At 34.8% G+C, this 21,579-nt stretch overlaps 1 protein-coding gene across 13 annotated transcripts in view; it reads right to left on the reverse strand.

Moving 5' to 3' along the window:
* The window catches only part of Grip (Glutamate receptor interacting protein), a 214,519-nt gene that overhangs the window by 53,718 nt on the left and 139,222 nt on the right, over positions 1-21,579 (reverse strand). For 11 of the 13 annotated variants that reach the window (XM_069818471.1, XM_069818478.1, XM_069818470.1 and 8 more), the window contains one exon: positions 1,655-1,864. The exons of 1 other annotated variant lie outside the window; for it this stretch is intronic. In XM_069818471.1, coding sequence (XP_069674572.1) covers positions 1,655-1,864 — 210 coding nt within the window. Of the gene's footprint in view, positions 1-1,654; positions 1,865-7,890; positions 8,070-21,579 lie in introns of those variants that run through there. One more of the 13 variants, XM_069818479.1, reaches the window with a different exon arrangement.

Consider the following 21,579-nt stretch of genomic DNA (forward strand, 5'->3'; position numbering starts at 1 on the left):
TCGCATTCCTCTCGTTTCCTTGCATTCCCCTTGTTCTAACCGCACACCCCTTGTTCTCCTTGCATTCCCATAGTTCTTGTATTCCCCTAGTTCTCATTGTCTTACCCTTCTTCTTGCCTTCTTGTTTTCCTTGTATTCCCCTTCTATGCGTAAGTACCATAAGAAAGCTATGAACCTGTCGACAGATGATCGCACCCACTCATAGTTCTACGTATAGATGTGCAGCAAAGTAAAGTTATGCATCTGTCGATTTTGACGTAGAACTAAGTCTTTCTACTCACTAGGTATGAGTGGGTAACTTAGGAATTAACCGCCATATAAAAATTTAATTCTCTCCCTTGTTCTCCTTATCTTCCCTATTGTTCTCCCGTATTCCCCTTGCTCTCCTTGTATTCTCTAGTTACTTTGCTCTCCTTGTATTCCTTATACCCCTTGCTCTCTTTGCCTTCCCCATGTTCTGCTTGCCTTCTCGTTCTCCTTGCCTTCCCTTCATTCTCCTTGCCTTCCCCTCGTTCTCCTTGCCTTCTCCTCGTTCTCCTTGCCTTCTCCTCGTTCTCCTTGTCTTCCCCTAATTATCCTTTGTTATCCTTGCATTCTCTATATTCTCCTTGTCTTCGCTTTGCTCTCCTTAATCTTCCTCTTGTTCTTGCCTTTCCCTTGTTCTTCTTGTCTTTCCCTTGTTCTTAACTTCCCTTTGTTCTTCTTGCCTTCACCTTGTTCTCCTTGTCTTTCCCTTGTTCTTAACTTCCCTTTGTTCTTCTTGCCTTCACCTTGTTCTCCTTGTCTTCCTCTTGTTCTCCTTACTTTGGTCTTCTCCTCGTCTTCGCTTTGTTTTCCTTGCATTTTCATTGTCATTCTTGTCTTCCACGTGTTCTCCTTGCCTTTACTTTGTTCTCTTTATGTTCATTTTGTTCTTCTTGGATTTCCCTTATTCTCCTCCTTTTCTCTTAGATCTCCTTGCCTTTCCCTTGTATTCCCTTTGTTCTTCTTGTCTTCCCATTATCCTTATAGCCTCCTTGATCTCCATGTTTCATTTCTAGTACCACTCTCACGTAGTTCTATGCAAATATAAGCAGCATTGTGAAGATACTCATATGCACTTGTCGATTTGTTGGTCTAGCTGAATATATAGGAGAAAAGTTTTCCGGGCACTCGAATACTAGCTGAGTATAGCTGATACAACTTAGAAGACGATCCTTCGGATCCTAAACAATACTGCCCCGATGGTACAACCCGCAATAAGTCCGCGAACGTTGGATATATTAAATCTCAATATGTGATTGAAAGCCAAAAACAATAATTCTTCTGGATAATATTAGTATTTAATTTCCAACATGAAACATGAACTTGGCAGTGTTGCTGAGAAGATACAAGGCATACAATGAATGATCAGATCATCACTTCAGAGTTTTTTTTAAGGTGAGTTGGGGTGCATTTTCCCTGTTCGGAAAACAGCCTGAAGTTTGTTGGGCAACGACACATCACTTTACAGCATCCAGAAGGCTGAGCAATCCAGAGGCGGACTCCATATAAAAAGTAAATCTTGTATTATAGTGAGATTGTATTCAATGTGTCGATTTTTTTTACAGACAAACATAATAATATTACTTTCTTATTTCTTTCCTTATCATTACAACAATGAAATTCTACTTACGAAAACTAGGCAGGGGGTATTCCAGTTCTAAGACTGCCCGATCCTCGACGCCCCTGAGCAAACTCACTATCTCGTCATGCTTCAGGCGACTCGTGCTAATACCGTTCACAGCTGTGACACGGTCGCCTGCACAGAGAGCGTCGCAGCGCTGTGCCACACTTCCAGGACGTAGGCTGCTGATGCTGGGACACATTCCTTTGTCAACACCACCTAAACAAGACCGAGGAGCATACTTATTGCAGATATAATCAAAGCTGAATTAAGTAGCCACAAGGCGGTCTGAAAATAGTCCATTACCACATGTTAAGTTACCCTGAAATCTCAATAAGGATGAGGAAATTCTGGAACTGAAGAACTTTTCATTTAACACATGACTAACTGCATCATAAGGAATGCATGTATTCACGAGTTAACTTATTTAACTCCTAATGAAAAAACAAACAGTGCAGAACATTTTTAACAAATTTCTGAAAATAATTCTTAACTGTGCTCTATTTCATGTATACATTTTTCTTTACCAACACATTTTTCAGGCAATAAAAATCTATTAGGTTACACATTGAAATAAGTTTTGCAGATAATCTTTGTTGTTGTAAAAAAAATTACAAACTTATTCCTTTTCTAATGGTTACACCCTACTGACTTCAAAGTTAGTCACTTATATTTTACTTTTATCTTTTTTCATAATATATGTCGTCATTCCTACTCCGTTTCTTATCCTTCATCCACACTACCCAATTATCCCCCGGCTTAGTTGCCTCATGAGTAATGTCTTTTGGTGTCATGACGTTCAAGTCTATCTTCGGACAGTTGAATAAACGACAACTCTACTCCACACTCAAAATACTTATTTTCCCCTTTCTGCTTTTCTTTCTTTCTTTCGTTGATCTTACTGAGTGGTAGCAGTTAGCAGTCGGTAAGTTGTTCATTACTCACCTCGCTAGGGCTTGGTCTTACTGGCTCGGTTGTTAAACCTTTTAGGTGCAAAATTTGATTGCTATTCTTAAATTATAAAATCAGTCATGTTACTTACCCATTTCCTGTAAGTCGTCATTGTGCGTAATGAAGTCCACACACAAATCCACTAATACACACTTTTCTGTTACTCTTATACTTTAGCATGTTTATGTTTTTATCATTTTAGTCGCATTTTGTCACTTTATCATGTGCACTAGAACATATGGGCTATTACATATGAAATCGATCAGTAAAAAACCTCGCATTTTTTTATACTCTAATTTTTTTTGCCTACTTATACAAGATGCTGAGGGGAGTGCATTTTAAAAAATGTACTATCGAAAGTCAAACGGTTTTCGTATTATTGAGCGACAAATTTAGCGTATTTTATAAAAACAAGCCTCTTTCAGCGCTCAGAACTCTGGAACCATTTACTGCAGAACATTGAACGAGAGCTTATTTTGAAGCTGACATTTGGTAGGTTATGTTGAGAAGTAATCCTTATTTTTATTGTACACAGAGAGACAGATAATCTGATTTTACTTGCTTTTAGGCTTTTTGGCCATTTGTAAAAATGTAAAAAAATACTGAGAAAAAACCTTGCATTATTAAGAGGGATTCGGCATTGTTTGCTTAGTGGCTCGGCAATAAGTTTGGAGGGTATTAAATAAATTATTTTCACACGCCTAGACTTGAACGGCACAGTACCGCACGCACTGGCCGAGAGCTGAAGATAAGCGAGCATTGGGCGTCATTTTACTCCTGTATTTATGAAAACTTGTGATAAAGCTAGCCCAGCCATTACGTGTTTGTCTCCTGGCGTTGCTTTTCTCGACTACCTCCCGTCTCACAGTCAGCTCGTTAGTTCACGCGCGTACTATTTATTTCCTTTATTTGATATTTTCAATACTTTCTTATCAACATACCTTCAGTAAAAAATATGTGTTTATTTGTACTTTCAATGCGGAATCTAACCATATATTTTAAAAATATTTTTTCGTGGCCAAAGGCGTCTTAATGAAAAAAATTTTAAATTTCTCCATTTCCATAAAAAGTAAGAAAAACTGTTTACATGTCAATATAAACTAACTTCTCAGCATCAAAATAAACCATGATTTTGATCACTGGGTGAAAGGGTTTCGGAGGCACAACAGTTTAAAGTTGCTAATTTTATGAAAATACGATAAATTTAAATATTATTAATCTAAACACTATTAAGTTCTAATGCCTCAAACTTTGCACAAAGCATTATATCACAGTTGTCTACGGACAGAAAAAAGTTTCATTGTATTTAAAAATTTTAAGGTTAATTTTCTCTATATTTCGGTCGATTTGAGATGGAATAGCCCATATGTTCTATTTATGCTTCTGTATCAATTCTGTCTACTTACATTTTGTTAATTGTTTACATTATGTTTCATATATTTAATTACTAAACTGTCTCCGTTATTGGAAGAGAGAAACATTTCTTGGTAAGTACATGCATCATTTTTCTGTTCGATACAATCTCACGATACGGAATACAATAATTTTCATACTCCGACGCGGTTGGTAAAGGCTGGTTCACAATAAACCGGGAACGGAAACGACAACGAGATCGAGAACGGAAATATTGTTAAAATAAATTATTTAAATGTGAGTATTCACAATTAACTATTGTGAATGCTCACATTTAAATACATTTTAACATTATTTTCGTTCTCGTTCTCGTTGTTTTCGTTCCCGGTTTATTGTGACCCTGCCTTAAGCAGGTCTGACTCACCTCTGGTTGTGAGTTCACGTTGCATCTGGTAGAGTATGGCCGCTTTTCCTGATCGGTGGTCACATATAACAGATTGATCAGCTTAATGGACTTTCAAGACAACTTTTATAAATTTCACTATGCTACCATCTAGCGACTGCAAAAGAAACGTTATAACCCTGATGGAATTGCATGGAGTAATAGCTTGCAGCAGCATTTCCATTTAGCGATCGTTACCAAAAAATTCATTTTCGACAGTGGCGATCCTGAGATATATATAAAATGAAATAAGATAAACCTAAATTTATTTCTAACTATAAATAAATAGATGAAATAAACCTATAAATAATGAAATGTATTTCCTTAATTTTATATTTAGAGCAAAACTGCAAGATAAGGGACAAATAGTATCAGAAAATAATTAAGAATTTTAAATAGTGGGTACAAAATAAGAGCAATAATAAATGGTTACATAATTTATTTGAACATAAAGGAAGACTGCCGTATTCTCAAGTGAATGCTACTTTGTAAGCAAGAAGGAAAACATTTGGGAAACACTTGAAAATGGTGGATCGATTTATAACTATTGTTCCATATTTAATGTATAGGCCGAAGAGACTGACGAAAGCTCATGATTTGAAGTTCACGACGACGACGACGATAATAATAACAATGATCGTTGACATAATAATCCAATGACATTAATTGCTAACAAATATTCATAAACTTGGCCATTTAAATTATAAATATATGTTATTTATAATGTGCATTTTCTTTTTATGTCTGACATTTGTGTGTTGTGTAGAAGGTATGAGTATGTAGAAATTTGGTTAATTCATTTCTAAACCTTTTCTCATGGTCCTTCAAAGCTTTACGACAATTAGGCAGTGCATTGAAGACTGTAAATATATGAATACCGAACTCCTTTTTTTATAACAGCTTAAACTAACAGAGGGTAGATGAAGATCTGATTTATGTCTTTTATTAAAATTATTAATGTCTTGATTACTACTAAATGTATCTTGGTTTTTAACATACAACATCATTAGGAAAAGAATGTACTCACAAGGTAAAGTCAAGATTTCTAAATTTTGGAAAATATTTTTACATAATGTCCTTTTATGGACACCAGCCATTATTCTTATAGCTTCTTTTTTGTAAAATAAAAATGTATGTAGCGTCAGACGAGTTACCAGAATATTAATCTATATTTTATCACAGAGTGAAAATATGCAAATTATGACATTTTAAGTATGTTTATATCACCAATAACAGATAGGAATCTTAATGCATCACAGGCAGAGCTCAATTTAGGAGTAATACATCCTATGTGTGTTTTCCAGTTAAAGTGATTATCCAACTCTAAACCAAGAAACTTTGTGCTTATAGATTCTTTGAGATGAGTTTCATTTAATTGAATACTGTAGGAAATCTGAGCACTATTGTGTGTACTAAATTTGACTCTACTGGTTTTATCAACATTAAGTGCTAGTTTACTTGCATGGAACCATTCATTCATTAGATTCAGCTCTGTATTAGAAGTGTTTATAAAATGATCGTATTGTTTGCTTGAAATAATCACACTTGTATTATCTACAAATAAAATGACATGGAATAAATTGTTTATGGTCAAGGCTAAATCATTAATATAAACTAGAAACAACAATGGACCTAAAATTGATCCCTGGGGAATTCCATGTTTAACATTGATAAATTCTGAATAAATAACTTTGTGACTATTTGGTATATTTATTTCTACTTTTTTTCTATTTGATACGTAAGATGTAAACCAACCTAATGTCTCATCTTTAACACCACAAAACTTAAATTTTTTTTACTAATATATTGTGGTCTACACAATCAAATGCTTTAGCTAAGTCACAGAAAATTCCACCGACATGTAATTTCTAATTTAAATAATTTAGTACTCCACCTACCAACCTAGGCCTAAATGCAGCATTCTCTGTCGATTTTTGTTTTATAAATCCAAACTATCTAAAACTAATATGTAGTTGGACTCCAGATAATGGTATAATCTATTATACATAATTTTCTCAAACACTTTTGAGAATGCTGTTAATAATGATATGGGTATATAATGAGCAAATTAGCAATAGTACATTTATCTCCCGTATTGTATATTTGTTTTACTATTGAATATTTGAGTCTTTGTAGAAAATACTACATTGCATTGACAAATTGTATAAATAGCTTAATAGAGTGGATGTTATTTCAGAACAAGCTTCCAGAACTTTACTTGGGATTTCATCATATCCAGAGGAATATAAACCCTGCATAGATTAGAAAGACACAATATTTTGTTTTGTAACAAGTTTTCACATTAATGTTAGTTCATGTCTTCACCTTTATCATATGCTGTATTGCAATGTGTCAAAATGTGTCGAAAGTGAATCATCTCCCTTCCGCGAAACAATGTTTATATCGAGAAAAATGTCTCTCGTCACATGAAGTAATTGGTCCGAATTTTAAATATTGCACATCGTGATTATATACTAAGTGGAAGTGAAATAGTCTTGCAGATTTCCACAACGAATAGCTCATGTAACATAAAACTACAGTATAATATCATAGCCTGTTCGTGGAAAGTTGGTAGTTTTTTTTTTGTCAGAAAAAATGTTTTATCCCAAATGATTAACAATCTCTTATTGGGTAACTAATGCGAGTAGAATCGTGATTTTTGTCCATATCGATAGGAAATTTAATAACGAATATTTTATCCCTCTGGCGTATTTCAATAGCGTGGACGGTTTTCGTGTAAATTAATTTTTAAAACCTCTAAATTCAAGTCATTGCACATGCGAGCGAACACAACGTCTCGACAGAATGCAGCTTACGTATGAAGACTCACCGAGTTCGCTGACCTGTAACATCTGTAACACGAGTAGAGTGTATTACGGACTGCTCAAACTTCAAACTTAATTTTCTAATTAACCGTGCATTTAAACACAAAACGTAATATAGGTTTTCTATTCATTTACATGTACCCTATCGTCCATTTCAAGCTGCAAGATTATATTTTCACTTCCACTTTGTATGGTTCGTCTATTTGCAACTTTGCACAACATTTATAATGCATCAGATTGCAGAATAACCAGGATTTTTCTCAAGAACAGTTTTTAATTTATACTGCACTTTTTCTGAAATTGGTTCCGAAGGTTAATATTTTTATATAGGCTATGATATCTTCACCATGTTTCAGGGCATCTGACATTGTAGTATTTGTTAATTCCAGATGACTTCGTTACATGTAGATAAATACTATGTGTTAAGAGCTTTTCGACTTGGGAGATCTTGATTTGTGTATTATTTTTATAAAGTTTCTGAAATGAGAATTTTCAGATTTCGAAAACGGAACTTTAGGAGATACCATCATTTTACATTTATTACACAAATGCTTCTTCACTCTATTTGAATAGGCAAATTAAAATTTGTCATGATGTATTTTATACAGTAGAATTACAATGGCGTTTTAATTATTGACGTTTTAATCCCTTAAATTATATCTTACACAACTTACATAGTATTTTTTCCTCCTTATACTGTGAAATGCTGACTTGCAAATTCCTCTATAAGAACGTTCAATTTGAATATGTGATGTTGCTTGTTTGATCTTAATAAAACTGCACTACATGTAAGATTCTTAACTTCACTCTGTAGGCCTAACTACCACTCTGATCACTTAACAAGACTCTTCAGTATTATTATTGAAACGAGACTGTACCCCTACATCGATGTATTCTAACTGGCGTCGCAGTTACACTGATAATTGTTTACGAAGGAATTGTTCCAACTCTACTTATAACAATATCTGTACAGCCAACAGGTTTGCATGATTAAAAAATGGCGGCTGTCAGCCTGACTTGCGATACGAAATTAGCGCTTCTAGTAGCACAGAAATCCGTAGTATTTGCCGCCGAATAAAAGCGAGGGGGTGTTGCATGCATGTTGCATTTAAAAAACATGTATTTAAAAAAACACAGACAATTTTACATTATAGATCTAGTGCATTGAAAGGTATAGACACTTTAAAAACCCAATGGAAAGCTGCTTTAATACCTCCATAATTTTGGCATAGCACCGGCAACTTTCCTTGGCAGAAAGAGAGACGTCTTCCTTTTTTTACTGCTGATTCAAAGCACGGTCCAGTACCGCCCTCTGTAAGCTCGCCCAAAAGTAGGCACACTCCATTAAAAACGGTCTTTGGCAAGTACTTACGTTACTTCTCCCATTTCCTTACGTCTGATTTGACCCGATTCACTTTTATCTCAACCTCACAAATGAGTAAGGTTACGTTAATGTTTCAAAGTAATTCACTTGAACATCTTTAGCCAGAGAATGTTTGAAAAATATTCTGTAATTGAGTTCTCTGATCCAATCACACTTTGAGACTAAGTCCCATTAATGCATAGTATCCGAAAAATCGGACACAAGAGAATTTGTTTGTACAGGTTAGAGTGATCGAGCTATTTTATTTGAAATATGGTATATCACTTCCTCAAAATAGTAGCTATATGATTTCAGCAATTTTTGTTTTTTATTTTGAATTTCCGGTGTTAGAGAAGACATACTGTTAAGATAGCAACCAAGTAGTACGATGTTGTGCCCATGAGGTAATTAAATTTATATACTAATATATTTTATAACAATGTAATTTTTGATACTAGGCTATACTATGGCTAACACTTTCATTATTGAACCAGCATATAAAAATCTTCATTTTTCTTAACAGTTTTGATGTTAACGAATTGTAATTTTTAACATCCGAAAAAAACGGATGCTATGTATGTATGTATGTATGTATGTATGTATGTATGTATGTATGTATGTATGTATGTATGTATGTATGTATGTATGTATGTATGTATGTATGTATGTATGCACACTGCAAATGGGTATATACCCGGTGGCGGTGGTAACTAATTACACTCAATAATGACAATTAATAATAAACACAATTAATAAAAAATACGATTAATAATAAATTAATAATAATAATAATAATTAATACTAACAATAATTAATACAGTAATAATAATAATAATAATAATAATAATAATAATAATAATAATAATAACAGGGAGCATCCTAAATTAATTAAATGAAGTACGATCACTTAAAATAACATTTAAAGTAAATCTAATTTCTATCTTAATCCTAAGGTCTAACTAAAACCCACGAGTATGATATGTTCATACCTGCACAAGTACCTTTCAGCACTACACTCATTTCGCTGTCAACTCACTCACTGCACTGGAACTACGACACATTTCACTAATTCTATCCTGATTTCACTAACACCTCAAAAACATTTCACAGTTCAAATACTTTGCACTGCCACTTACACAACACCCTTCACTGACACAACACACTTCACTCTTCACTGACACAACACACTTCTTCACTGATACAACACTTCAATAACAAAATATCAATTACACCCTTTAAATAGTGTGCACAATATAGGCCTACTAAGCCTATTAATAAGTCCTTAAGCCTATTTTTAAATACATTTTTTATTATTATGCTCTGTATACACTTGCAATAGAGTTATAATATGAGTGTTATTATACTGTATTAGTTTTATTATCTTTTTGAGCCTATATGTGAACTAGATTTTGGAAATAATTGAAAATAAAGATAAATTTGGAGAAGAGCAGCTCATTTATTATGTTATATCACCAGATGATACAGTGCGATTGAAAAGTCCCTCCGCAGCTCTATTAGTTCTAGTAACCCTAGAATACAATCGTTTAGAAATTTGGCACTCGCTTATTCAATTCGGTTTGACAACCTCTCATCCACAGTCCATCATATGCTTAGCGCCCAGTGCTGCCACTTGAATTCTCTACCAAATACACTTGAATTCTCTGCCTAGTGGATTCTCAGCTACATAAGCACTGCGGAGAGACTTCTGGATCGCACTGTATAATGAACATAGCTGCAGACAGCGATAAATCAGATGAACACAAAGCCACTCTCAATCACATTAGAAGAAAAATGTTTCTTAGTGCTTGAGAATTACAGACTGCTTGCATGATCAATGATGATGCTTCTAAGGTAGATCATGTTCCTGAATCTGATGAGTAAGACAATTGTGAAGTAAAAAAACTGAAAGTAGGGATCCTATTACTGAAAAAAGTAGGGATATATAAAAATGATTATTGTAAAACTCGTGCACAAGGTTGTCCTGACAGTGAAATTCGCACGAAAGTGAAAAGAAAGAAATTAATATATACGAAAAGAGAGGAAAGAAATTCAGATTTACTTGCATCTTATAGTTCAGTGACAGACTCAATTGAAAATGAAGTTGAGGAAAGACGTGAGCCAAAATTATACAGGGTTGTTTCCGATCTCTGATAACGAATTTGAATGACATGTGCGTCAGGAGTCACATGACAGCTGAATTGTGGCGCGAGGTGACAGACCAGTAGTGAGTGATCTCATAGAGTGCGCGGCGACTCATAGCAGAAATTCCCAAGAAAATCGAGCCTTTTTGGGAGGGGTATAACAACCCTTTCCGATGCGAAGTACAGTTAAGTGAAAATAAAAGAAGCCTGTAATAAACGAGATTACGTTATTTCCAAGAAAAGCATCTTCTGTGTACTTAATAAGATTGGTAAAGCTCGAATGGAATAATTTGTATCATCTCGTGGGGTGGGGCGACTTGTGACAGGGGATGGGGATTTGCTTGCTTTTTCCACTCTGGAATTAATCACATCCGAGCTTTGCCAGTCTTATTAGGTACACACAAGATGACTTTCTTGGAAATAACGAAACCACGTTTTTTGCAGGCTCCTATGATTTTCACGTAACTGTACTTGGCATCGGAAAGAGTTATGTACCCCTCCCAAAAAAGGCTCGATTTTCTTGGGCATTGCTACTGTGATACACAGTGCATTCTGATTATGAAATCACTCACTACTGGTCTGTCACCTCCCGCCACAATTCAGCTGTCGGTGCGATTCCTGACGCACATGACGTCATTCAAATTCGTTATCAGAGATCGGAAACAACCCTGTACAACATATTTTTACATGAAACCTAAATGGATAAAATCAGACCGTTATTTATGCTAAACACTAATAATTGTATTACTATGATGTACCAAAGTACATATGATATTTCTGTGTAGGAATTCTGAATTTTTCACCGTTCTATCCATTCTTCATTAATAATTCTATTCGTACCGTAGTTTCCCCTAACTATGGTCCACATTTGTCACATTTTTCTTTGCATATTCAATACTATTCATCCAGATTAAGTGAAATTTTGGCTTCGGACTCTTGTAAGTGTATATTAAATAAATACCGGTATTGATATATGTGTTTGAAATTATTTAATTACAAGTGTTGAAAAAATAATAAGCATTGGTACATAGTTGTATTCTGAGTTGCCCAACTATGGTCCACTCACATATTCATGCTTGAAAGCATGAATGGACTATAGCTGGAGCTATAATTATTCGTAAATCAATACGTTGAGTTTCTAATTTAAGGGTAGAAACATAATCTAGCACAGAAAAATTAAAAATAAATTAAAAGTACATGGATTATTTTTATTAATACACATTACATAAACACAAAATAAACAAGTGAAATCTGAAAGTCATTTTCCTGCAATAATGAACAACTACACTCACCGGCAAAAATACCGGGCCACCTAAAGTTTCTCAATTTTTTTTATGAGGTGAGAATCAGAAAACCCATTATGAAATGAAGAAAACATTGCTTCCCAGAAAAAAAACCTCTTTTTTATTATCACTTGCGCTATTATTTTCAACGCCAAACAATGGATATAATTAAAAGGTGTAAAAACTTACAAATTGTTTCAATTTTATTCCAAATGTTCAACTGATTTTGTGGCCACCCAGATGTTACTTATAGCGGATATTGCCTCCCCGTGACTGTCTGACTTACCATTCGCCGATTCAACCTTTCGATCAGATTCTGGATGTCAGTCTTTTCGACACTATTCCATTCTTTACATAGAACATTTCGGAGCTGCTGTAAGTTGCTGTGAGGAGTTAGTCGACTTCTGACTTCTAGCCTTGAGGTTAAACATTTTTCACGCAGAGTCCTTAACCTCTACCAGTCTAATTATTACGTGAAAGTAAACACTATATAGCCAGGTTTAATTGTACAAACAATCATAATATATATCTATAATTTACCAGTTCTTCAGAGGAGAGCTTAATAAAACAGACAAACACAAACTGAATGATTTCGTGTCTTCACACATTCAATAGAACGATGGACACTGACCTTGTTAAGCATCCATATCATTGCCACGTGTAATGGTAGATAGAAGCATCTAGGGGGAACATAATTCCATCACAGTGACGCCTTAAATGGCAAACACCGAACTCTCGGGGGACTAAGTAGTACATAATGCGTTTTGGACCATAGTTGGGTGCCTGGACCATAGTTATGGGAAATTACGGTATCCCTCCATGCCTTCAAGAAACATGGTAGACTGGACGAAAACTTATCTGACGACGAGAGTATGATTCCTTATTAGTTATTATGGTAAGCATTGTGCCAAAGAATAAGATAAACCTATATGTTTTAGTATCAAAAACCGGACTCTTTGTTCAAGTAGTGGATATAAGAAAACTTTTCGAGTGTACTGTGGCAAAGATTATAACAGGCAAAGGAATCTGGGTTGGGAGGCAGTGTTGTGGAGTGGAGTTCCCGAGCGTGGAGGACAAAGTTTTTTTGTCAACTACTTTACATCTATGAAATTATTTATGCTGAAAAAGAGATTGGCGCTACAGGAACTTTACAGGAAAACAGAACTGAAAACTGTGCTCTCGAAACTAAATCAGCGTTCAAGAAACAAAAAAGAGATTCATATAACTTCAAAATCTGTGATAACGTCCTTATTGTTCGATGGAATGACAATATCATTGTTACATCAGTCAACAATTTCGAAAACATGTCTATGTCAACCACATCTACATGGTAAAGTGAAAAGTAATGTAAAGTTTCCATTCCTCATCCTATACTGTTTTCTTCATACAACACAGCAGATGGGAGGAGTAGATTAAATGGACCAATATGTGGCAACATACAGATCCAGAATGAGGCAGAAGAAATGGTGATGGCCAATATTCGAATACTTCTCGGATGTAAGTGTGGTAAATGCATGGTTGCTCTATATCAGCGGTCATCAGCACAGTGCACCCTCAATCGCGGGTAAGAGATACACTAGCGTGCATCTGTGGCTGCTGGCGGATATGCTTTCTCCCTTTCCCTTGTGCACGACGGTGCATATTCCGATACATTCCTTACCCGATACTCACTTCAGCGAGTGCTGACGACCACTGCTTTACAGGGAACAAAATACTGGCAAGAGTGAAGCACTTCTACAATTTCGACGTTGTTTGCCATTAGCACTGCCAAAAAATACGGACAACCGTGACATCAAGGAAAAAGTGCACCTACGAAAATCAAGGATGTGCAGTTTGATGGACTGAACTACTGGCCTCAACAAAAGAATACAAAGAGGAGGTGTGGTACCTTAATTGCAAGAGAAAAGCCAAATTTATATCTTGCAAATGTAGAATAGAACTTCACCCTAAATATTTCATAGATACCACACACAGAAAATGTTACCTAAAGTAAAATAAATACCTGACAATAAATGAGTTTGGGTGTTTAAAGCGATCTCATTACTTTAAAACACCTAAAATAAGGAATCAGCAATGAATTTATCAGTGTGCATAAGTCCGATTTTTTGGACTGCCTATATTTTCAAATAAGAAAAAATTAAAAATGTTATACTTAATATTTGTTAAAGTGATGTTAAACAGAAAATTCTTACGAGGAAAATCCTTTTAAATCCATAATCCAACTTTATCCACTAATGGGTTAATTAATTTATTACTAATCCTAAGTGAAAAATCAGATTTATCACATTAAGGAGAAAGAAATGTCACGGCGCACTGTTCAAAACAGGGTTTAGCAGCAGTCAGGGAAAGCGAATCCTTACATTGAGCGAATGAAGATGAAATTTAGCTTGTCCAGAAATCCCTAAAAAGCGGCGCGCAAAAGCCAAGGTTCCCGATTAGTGAACGCATTAATTTGGAAAATGTCGAAATATACGAAGAGTGAAATTATGTAGATAATAGTCTGTTTATTTTAGAGCTCGTTTCGACATTTTTCTTAGCGCCATAAGAAAACGGGAGTGATTGTAATGGGCGAGGAAGGGGTTTCGTCGGTTGAGGGGGGCGCAGGGATTTCGTCACATCTGAAGCTAGCTTCATCTGACACGCGGCAATTCTGAATGAACGCATACTTCTTTTGTCTCTCTCTCTCTCTCTCTCATACACTCACTTTCCTTCTCTTTCTAACAATATACATGACGTACAAAGCCTTATCCACTTCCTACCCTTCAAAGATGAATCCTCGTTTTAAAAATGAAGAAATGACAAATATGCAACGAGTTAGATACTATAGAGAGGCTAAAGACCTCTGATAAGCGCTCCCTGCGGAGGCCAACAGTACTATGGATCGTTCCCTAAAAAACATGGCGTCTTTAGTACCGCCAGCCTCCGCAAGGAGTGCTTATCAAAGGTACACTGTAACGAGTTGGTACATGTATTATATTTTTCAGATACATCAATATTTAATTTAAACATTTCGCTATAGGTTTTGTAAAAAACTGATTTATAAATGAAAAAGTAATAATTAAGACTTTAAAATTTCCAAAAATGTCTCATTTCCTCGGATTTAAATGAAATGTACCGTAAATCATAATATTCGTTGCTGGATAATTAAACCCTCTCAATACAGGTACCATGGCCGCAGAGAATTATAAGATAAGACGGACTGAGCATAAGCGAAATATCTGTATTAATAAGTTTGTACCATCAAGAGTTTAGTATTTATTATGTTTATAGGGCCTACTCCAATTTTCTTTTTATTAATGCGTTAGGGCTCTTTTTGTTACCAAAGAGGAAAGTTAGCACTTGCATCACACACAATTTGTCATTATTGTTCAAAATAATGTAAGAACAGTTTTATTCTGCAAAAGCCTCTGCTTAGTTGCGAGACACGTTTGAGATCAATGCTTGTTTCAAATTATATTAGACTACACGATGTCTCCATCACGCGAAAAGAAGTGTACCTAGCTGTGGCTCCTGTTGTTTCTGATAACAATGTTAATCGTAAATATCTTATCGTTTCAATAAATGTGGTGAGTTATGATCATGAGTAACTTTCTATTAGTGTCATTCTTTAATTATTATGTTGCATGCTAAGAGATTATTTGTAGTTTTAATAATTTCAGTTTTCAAAAGTTCTCTGTGTTAATTCTAATTTCAAATGAATTTTTCTCAATAACTTAATTACTGGATATTTTTTTTAATTTTCGCCACTACCTTTCCTATATTTTACTCCTATTAGTTACATAAGTCGTCTCTCTTGAAATCACCTGGTGAGCACTGAATTACATGATTTCATATTAGGTTAGACTAGCTGTAAGGTAATTAAATTTGTGACGAAGTCAAAAAATTATTTATTTTTCTTCTGCCGATTAAATTCATCCGTCTTTAGGTGCTTTGCTTTGGTTGCATCGAGTATAGCTTGTCATTTAATATCTGGGCTATATTTAGTGAAACTAATAAAACATAGGCCTACAGCTGTTATAAAACGTAAAGTTTTGTGTGTATTTTACTTTTTACTTATTAACATAGTCTTAATATGTAACTCAATTCACAATAATACTAACTTCATCACAGTCATTTCCTACAACATCCGAGCCACGCCCCTTTGTTTTGACTAACCGAAACATGGCGGACCAATGTTCAATTGTCTTCAACTTTCTGAGATCTTTGTCCTCTCTATAGTATCTAGCTCGTTGCAAATATGTTTTCCAGTAGGCAGCTCGCAATATGAATTTCTGTGACCTCGTGCAGTTAACATTTTTGTGAATTATAATTTGCTGTTTTGCATTTATTAGGAATAGTTAATGTATTTATAATTTAATAATGCTAATTATTACAATGTTTTTATTTTTAATATACGACATTAGGCCAAGAACACAACCCAGGATTCTTTTCTAAATAATAATAATAATAATAATAATAATAATAATAATAATAGTCTATTTTAACTAGCGGAGTTAAGGCCATTTGGTCTTCTCTTCCACTCAACCAGCATGATACAAAATTACTACAATGCTATAAACAAAACATAATTAATGTAAAAGAATACAATACATAACATAATACAATAATTCTTTTATCCTCCCAACACACCAATAAAATAATAATAATAATAATAATAATAATAATAATAATAATAATAATAATAATAGTCGTACCTAAATATAATTACATTATTAAACTCGATTATGATTATAATAAAATTATAACTTCAATTTGACTGCGTCCGTAGGAAATCGTTTAGCCTTTTCTTGAATGTAGTTATTGTCTGGCAGTCCCTAATCTTCTGAGGTAGGGAATTCCATTCACGGGGGACTGAGACAGTGAAAGAGAATGAATAATGGGATGTTCTATGGGGAGGAATTGCTATTTGGCTCTCCTGTGACTTGGTGTTTAGATTGTGATTGGAGGATAAGTAGTTAAACCGGGAACGCAGTTAATTTGGAATAGAAGTGTGGAGAACTCGAAACAAAAGAGACAGCGAATGAAGTGTTCTAACGGTTATTGAGTCGCAGCCAGGATACATATCTGAGCGAAGGTTTATTGTCAAATTTGCGAACATTGCTGATGAATCTGACACATACAACTTATTGTGCACACGCTGCAGCTTGTTCGAAAGTTCAGTTAGTCAAAAAATACCGGAACTTCGGGTGTCAACACCATGCTCTATAAAAGCAACTTCTTTGCCTTGTCCGTGTGGTATGTGACCTACTCTCCAGACGTATAGACTCAGTGCGGCTGCACATGAGTATGGGGAAGAGTAATGTAGCCGGAAACCAGTCGAAATACACTGCAGTTCTCAGCTCTCGTAACAAAAAAATATGTCGTGCTTCACTTTAATTTTTTGTCCACCGCTCTCCACTGTAGAGTAGAGTTAATATTAACATTAAATTTCATTGAGCAGTAGGCTTAAGTTAAAATATTTCTAGGCAAATACCCAGACTGATTTATTTTAAAGTTGTAATAACATTTCTCGTAAATAAATTAGAGTTGGCTTAAACCCTAATGTCTCTGGGCACTACTGATGCATTCCTTATATCCCACACCACGAAACAAAAACACCTGCCTAATATCTTTCGTTATGGCTTCTAATTGGCGTTCATTAGTAATGTCGCAGGTGTATCGATTTTTTTAACGTCGGTCCATATGTCAAGCTAAGAGAGACTAGTTTATGGTTTACTTTATAAATCCCAAAGGAAGAACACACTTAATTTTTAGTCTACCTATTCCATATAAATAGGCAACTGGAGATATGCATAGGATGTGTAAATAATTGGAACTAATAATGGATAGTAATTTTATCTACCAGGACGAGTTTATCTTGGGTACTACTGAGGTGACAGGGAAGAGAATTGGAATAAAGTTAGAGCAATTTGTAGCGAAACAAATCGATGGCGTCCAATGGTGCACCCAGAAAAATGGTTTGGAAGAGGGCTATTTACAATCAGTGTCATTAGCAACATTAAAGCTGTAGAGCTGTATTATTACATGAAGCGTGGGTGGTTTGAGAAGTACAGATTAAATCGCTGAGATGTGCTTGGTTGACAGTATCAAACGAGTTCCGAATGAAAGTTACAGAACTTCGAACATTATTGAAAGTTCGAGCTTTTAAAAAAGTTTGTTGTAAAAAGCCCATTCACATACAGGCCCGTCTATAAATAATAATAATAATAATAATAATAATAATAATAATAATAACAATAATAATAATATTTATTGGCCATTAAATAATTAAAATTACAATAGGCTTCGTTAAAAGGAAACATTACAAATGGAAAATTAATTATAAATTAAAAGACAAGATCATTCACCTTCACAGTAAAGAACTCGTCAACAGTACAACAGTGTATAAAAAGTGTTATCAGTTAAACACTTTAAGAAAAACTTTTTATTTAAAATTGGAAAGAGCAACACATTTGGCATTAACAGGTAAGGCATAAAAATTATTCCCATGTTGTTTTTTTTACAAATTTTCAATTTTCAGTGCTTTGGAAGTGCGACAATATTTAAAACTCATCAAATCATCAAATGACCTAATGCCACAATCATGAATTGTTAATCTACTACAATATTTATCCACTTTTCTCTTATAAAAATCAGGCAAGCAAAGATATAAATTCCAGGGAAAGTTAGTATTTTATAATTAATAAATAAGCTTTTACAATGTTCAAAATGAAATTTTCTTGCAATGATATGTAAAACTCTTTTCTGCAATATAAACATCTTGCTGGCACTAGACGACTGGCCCCAGATGTGTACAGTAGTGGCAAAAAAAAAAAAAAAATCCGGACTGACCCTTGTAGGATTTCAGAGCCTTGTTCACTCCAGAGCACGATAGACTGGTAACTAAGATTTTCGTGATTCGAATCCTGCCTGGGAAGGAAACTTTTTTTTTGTTCCTTATTCAAATTTATTCCCAATACTTTTCGATTGCAGCGATATTTCACTACTTAATTAACTTATTATTCCCAGAACATGAATTTTACCAGCAATCGAGCATGTAACACAGGCGTTTTGACATCCCTGGTATAAAATAATGGGATGGATGGATATATATATATATATATATATATATATATATATATATATATATATCGAGATAAATTATTATCTACAAACTTATTTCTACGTTTCGCTTGTGATTTTCGTCTAAATGCGTGCCACCTTCAGCAGAATAATCACAAAATACCATCATGCTGATGGCACGACGACAATTCCGCGTCGCTCTTTCTTGAAGGATTATTAGTCATTAGTTCTAAACTCCATTTATTATACATCAGCGAATGGTCAACAAAATCAATTAGTTTTACAATTTTATATTCAATGGCCTGCTTTCACAGTATTGCTGTCAGTACATTGAATCAGTGGCAAACAAACAAAATATTTGAGAACCCATAATCTACATATACAATCTTAGAAACAATTGATGGCGCAACTCTTGGTAATGAAAAAGTTTAAGTATTGAGCGATTCGCAACAGTAAATTTGTATGTGTGCGGTCTCCTTTGAGTTGAATTTGGGCGGCTGTAAGCCTCTCTTCGTGCCGTTTCTGTACCGTTCGCCCATTGGAGCAGTCAGTAACATTCTGGCTTGCGACGTCGGTCGGGGGCCCGGGTTTAATTTCTGATTCGGTGGGAATTTTATTTTAATGTCACTAATTTTTATACATGTTTATAGGTGCGTCGTTTTCTAGAAGCTGACCATCATACTGTGGTCTTCTTCAGAGCTGTAATGATTTCTGACCTCTAGCGAGGATGTTATATAGCTACTTCTGTGTTCCTGTCGATCGCTGGTTGGTTGGTTGGTTGGTTCTCATCTCTCTCCTGTGATTGATCCGATGGTCGACGCGGTCAAAAAAAAAAAAAAAAAAAAACCTGGAAACCTACAACCTTTAAACACCTGCCACGAAAGCCTAAGTCAACATTTATGCATGTTACCTATCGGCATTCATTTTTTTTAAGTAGCACAACTTATACCCAACACCTGTGGGTTAATACCTGGCTCGATTTATTGCTACAGAATGAATTACTATAGCCTACATCCCTAGTCAACAGTGTAACGATTAAACATAATATATATTAATAAAAGTAGGTCACATATAGCAAGTGAATAACGATTTTCACACCTCATTACTTCATTTATAAATCACAGGGCATAACAAGATGGTTTATTTCCACAACTAATGCAAAACGCGTCCCAATAATTTAAACTAAATCAAGTTAATGTTCAATTTCGTAATTTCACGAAGTCCTGGAGTATCGTTTCATACAGACTATTTCTATTATGGACGGTTTTAGTCTAGTGGAGAGAGCGCCTGCTTCCCATGCAATCGGTCGTCTGTTCGATCCTGCTGTCAAGCATTCCTTGAAATTTTTTCTATTTATTTTTCTTCTTTCTTTTGTTTTGTTTCAGTTACAGTCGTTATCACACTACTTATTTACGCTGAATTATTTTCCCCTGTCACTTGTTCTAGCTACTTAGGGACGACATACAACGAAACAGAACGAATGTTTTTATCTAAACTACTGGTTCGCTTTTGAACTTAGTCGCTCGTCCACAGTTCATGCGCAGTGCCTCCTTTCTGGGATTTTGAAAATATCTGTGCGCCATCAATTGTTTCTAAGACTGTACGTCAAATATAAGTATTTTCTTTTGAACAGTTGAAAGTTTCGAGGGTAGGAAGTCCCTTCGGATAAATACTTAGGCCTAAAGAAATACTGAATTTGAATATACACCCAGGTGGCTATTCCACCGACAAACTTTTGAACTGTTCACTTTGCAATTTGCACTTTTCGTTGCAGTTTCTTTCCCACTATCACTTTGCAAAATAGTCCGAAAAATGAAAAGTGAAAAGGAAAAGTAGAGGAAACTTATAAAATATATTACTTATGTTCCACCATTACAATAATTTTGAAAAGTGCATTCATATGCTGAAAAGCGAATGGAATTTTTTAAACGAATCAAGTCTCTTTGCCATTAAAATTAAATTAATTCCATTCAGTATATTTTTGCGTTAGATTCAAAATAATTTAGAGAAGAAATATGATAAGAAGAGGAAATTTGCTATTAGGTGACTCAAATGACGAACCCCCCCTCCCCCAAGAGTCTATAAAACAGGATACATTTACATAATCTAAGATTGTCTCAAGAATTATATCTATTATAGAACAAAAAAGAAGTATCTTATCTCTCTTATCTAAAGAAAAACTACTCATTTATGTCTTCATTAACTAGGAAATGAGCTCAAAAACATGGAGCTGCAATGATTACCGAAATGCAAAGACTTCGCATAATGAAATGAAAATTGCAAAGCAGTTTCTAATTCATGGAGGAACAGAAAGATTTTTCACTTTCAAAAGTTGAAAAGTGAAATGTTGCGAAGTTGCAAAGTTTAATATTGGAATAGGTCCCAGATTTCACAGACATAAAATGAGTGTTAACACTTTTAAGTTCATACATGACGTCATCAGAGACATATTCATTTTGCGTCAGCAAGCGCTTATTATGCAGCACTACTTGATAATCTTCCGTTAACCCGGCT

Source organism: Periplaneta americana, chromosome 2, assembly GCF_040183065.1.
Source record: "Periplaneta americana isolate PAMFEO1 chromosome 2, P.americana_PAMFEO1_priV1, whole genome shotgun sequence".
Lineage (NCBI taxonomy): Eukaryota > Metazoa > Arthropoda > Insecta > Blattodea > Blattidae > Periplaneta > Periplaneta americana.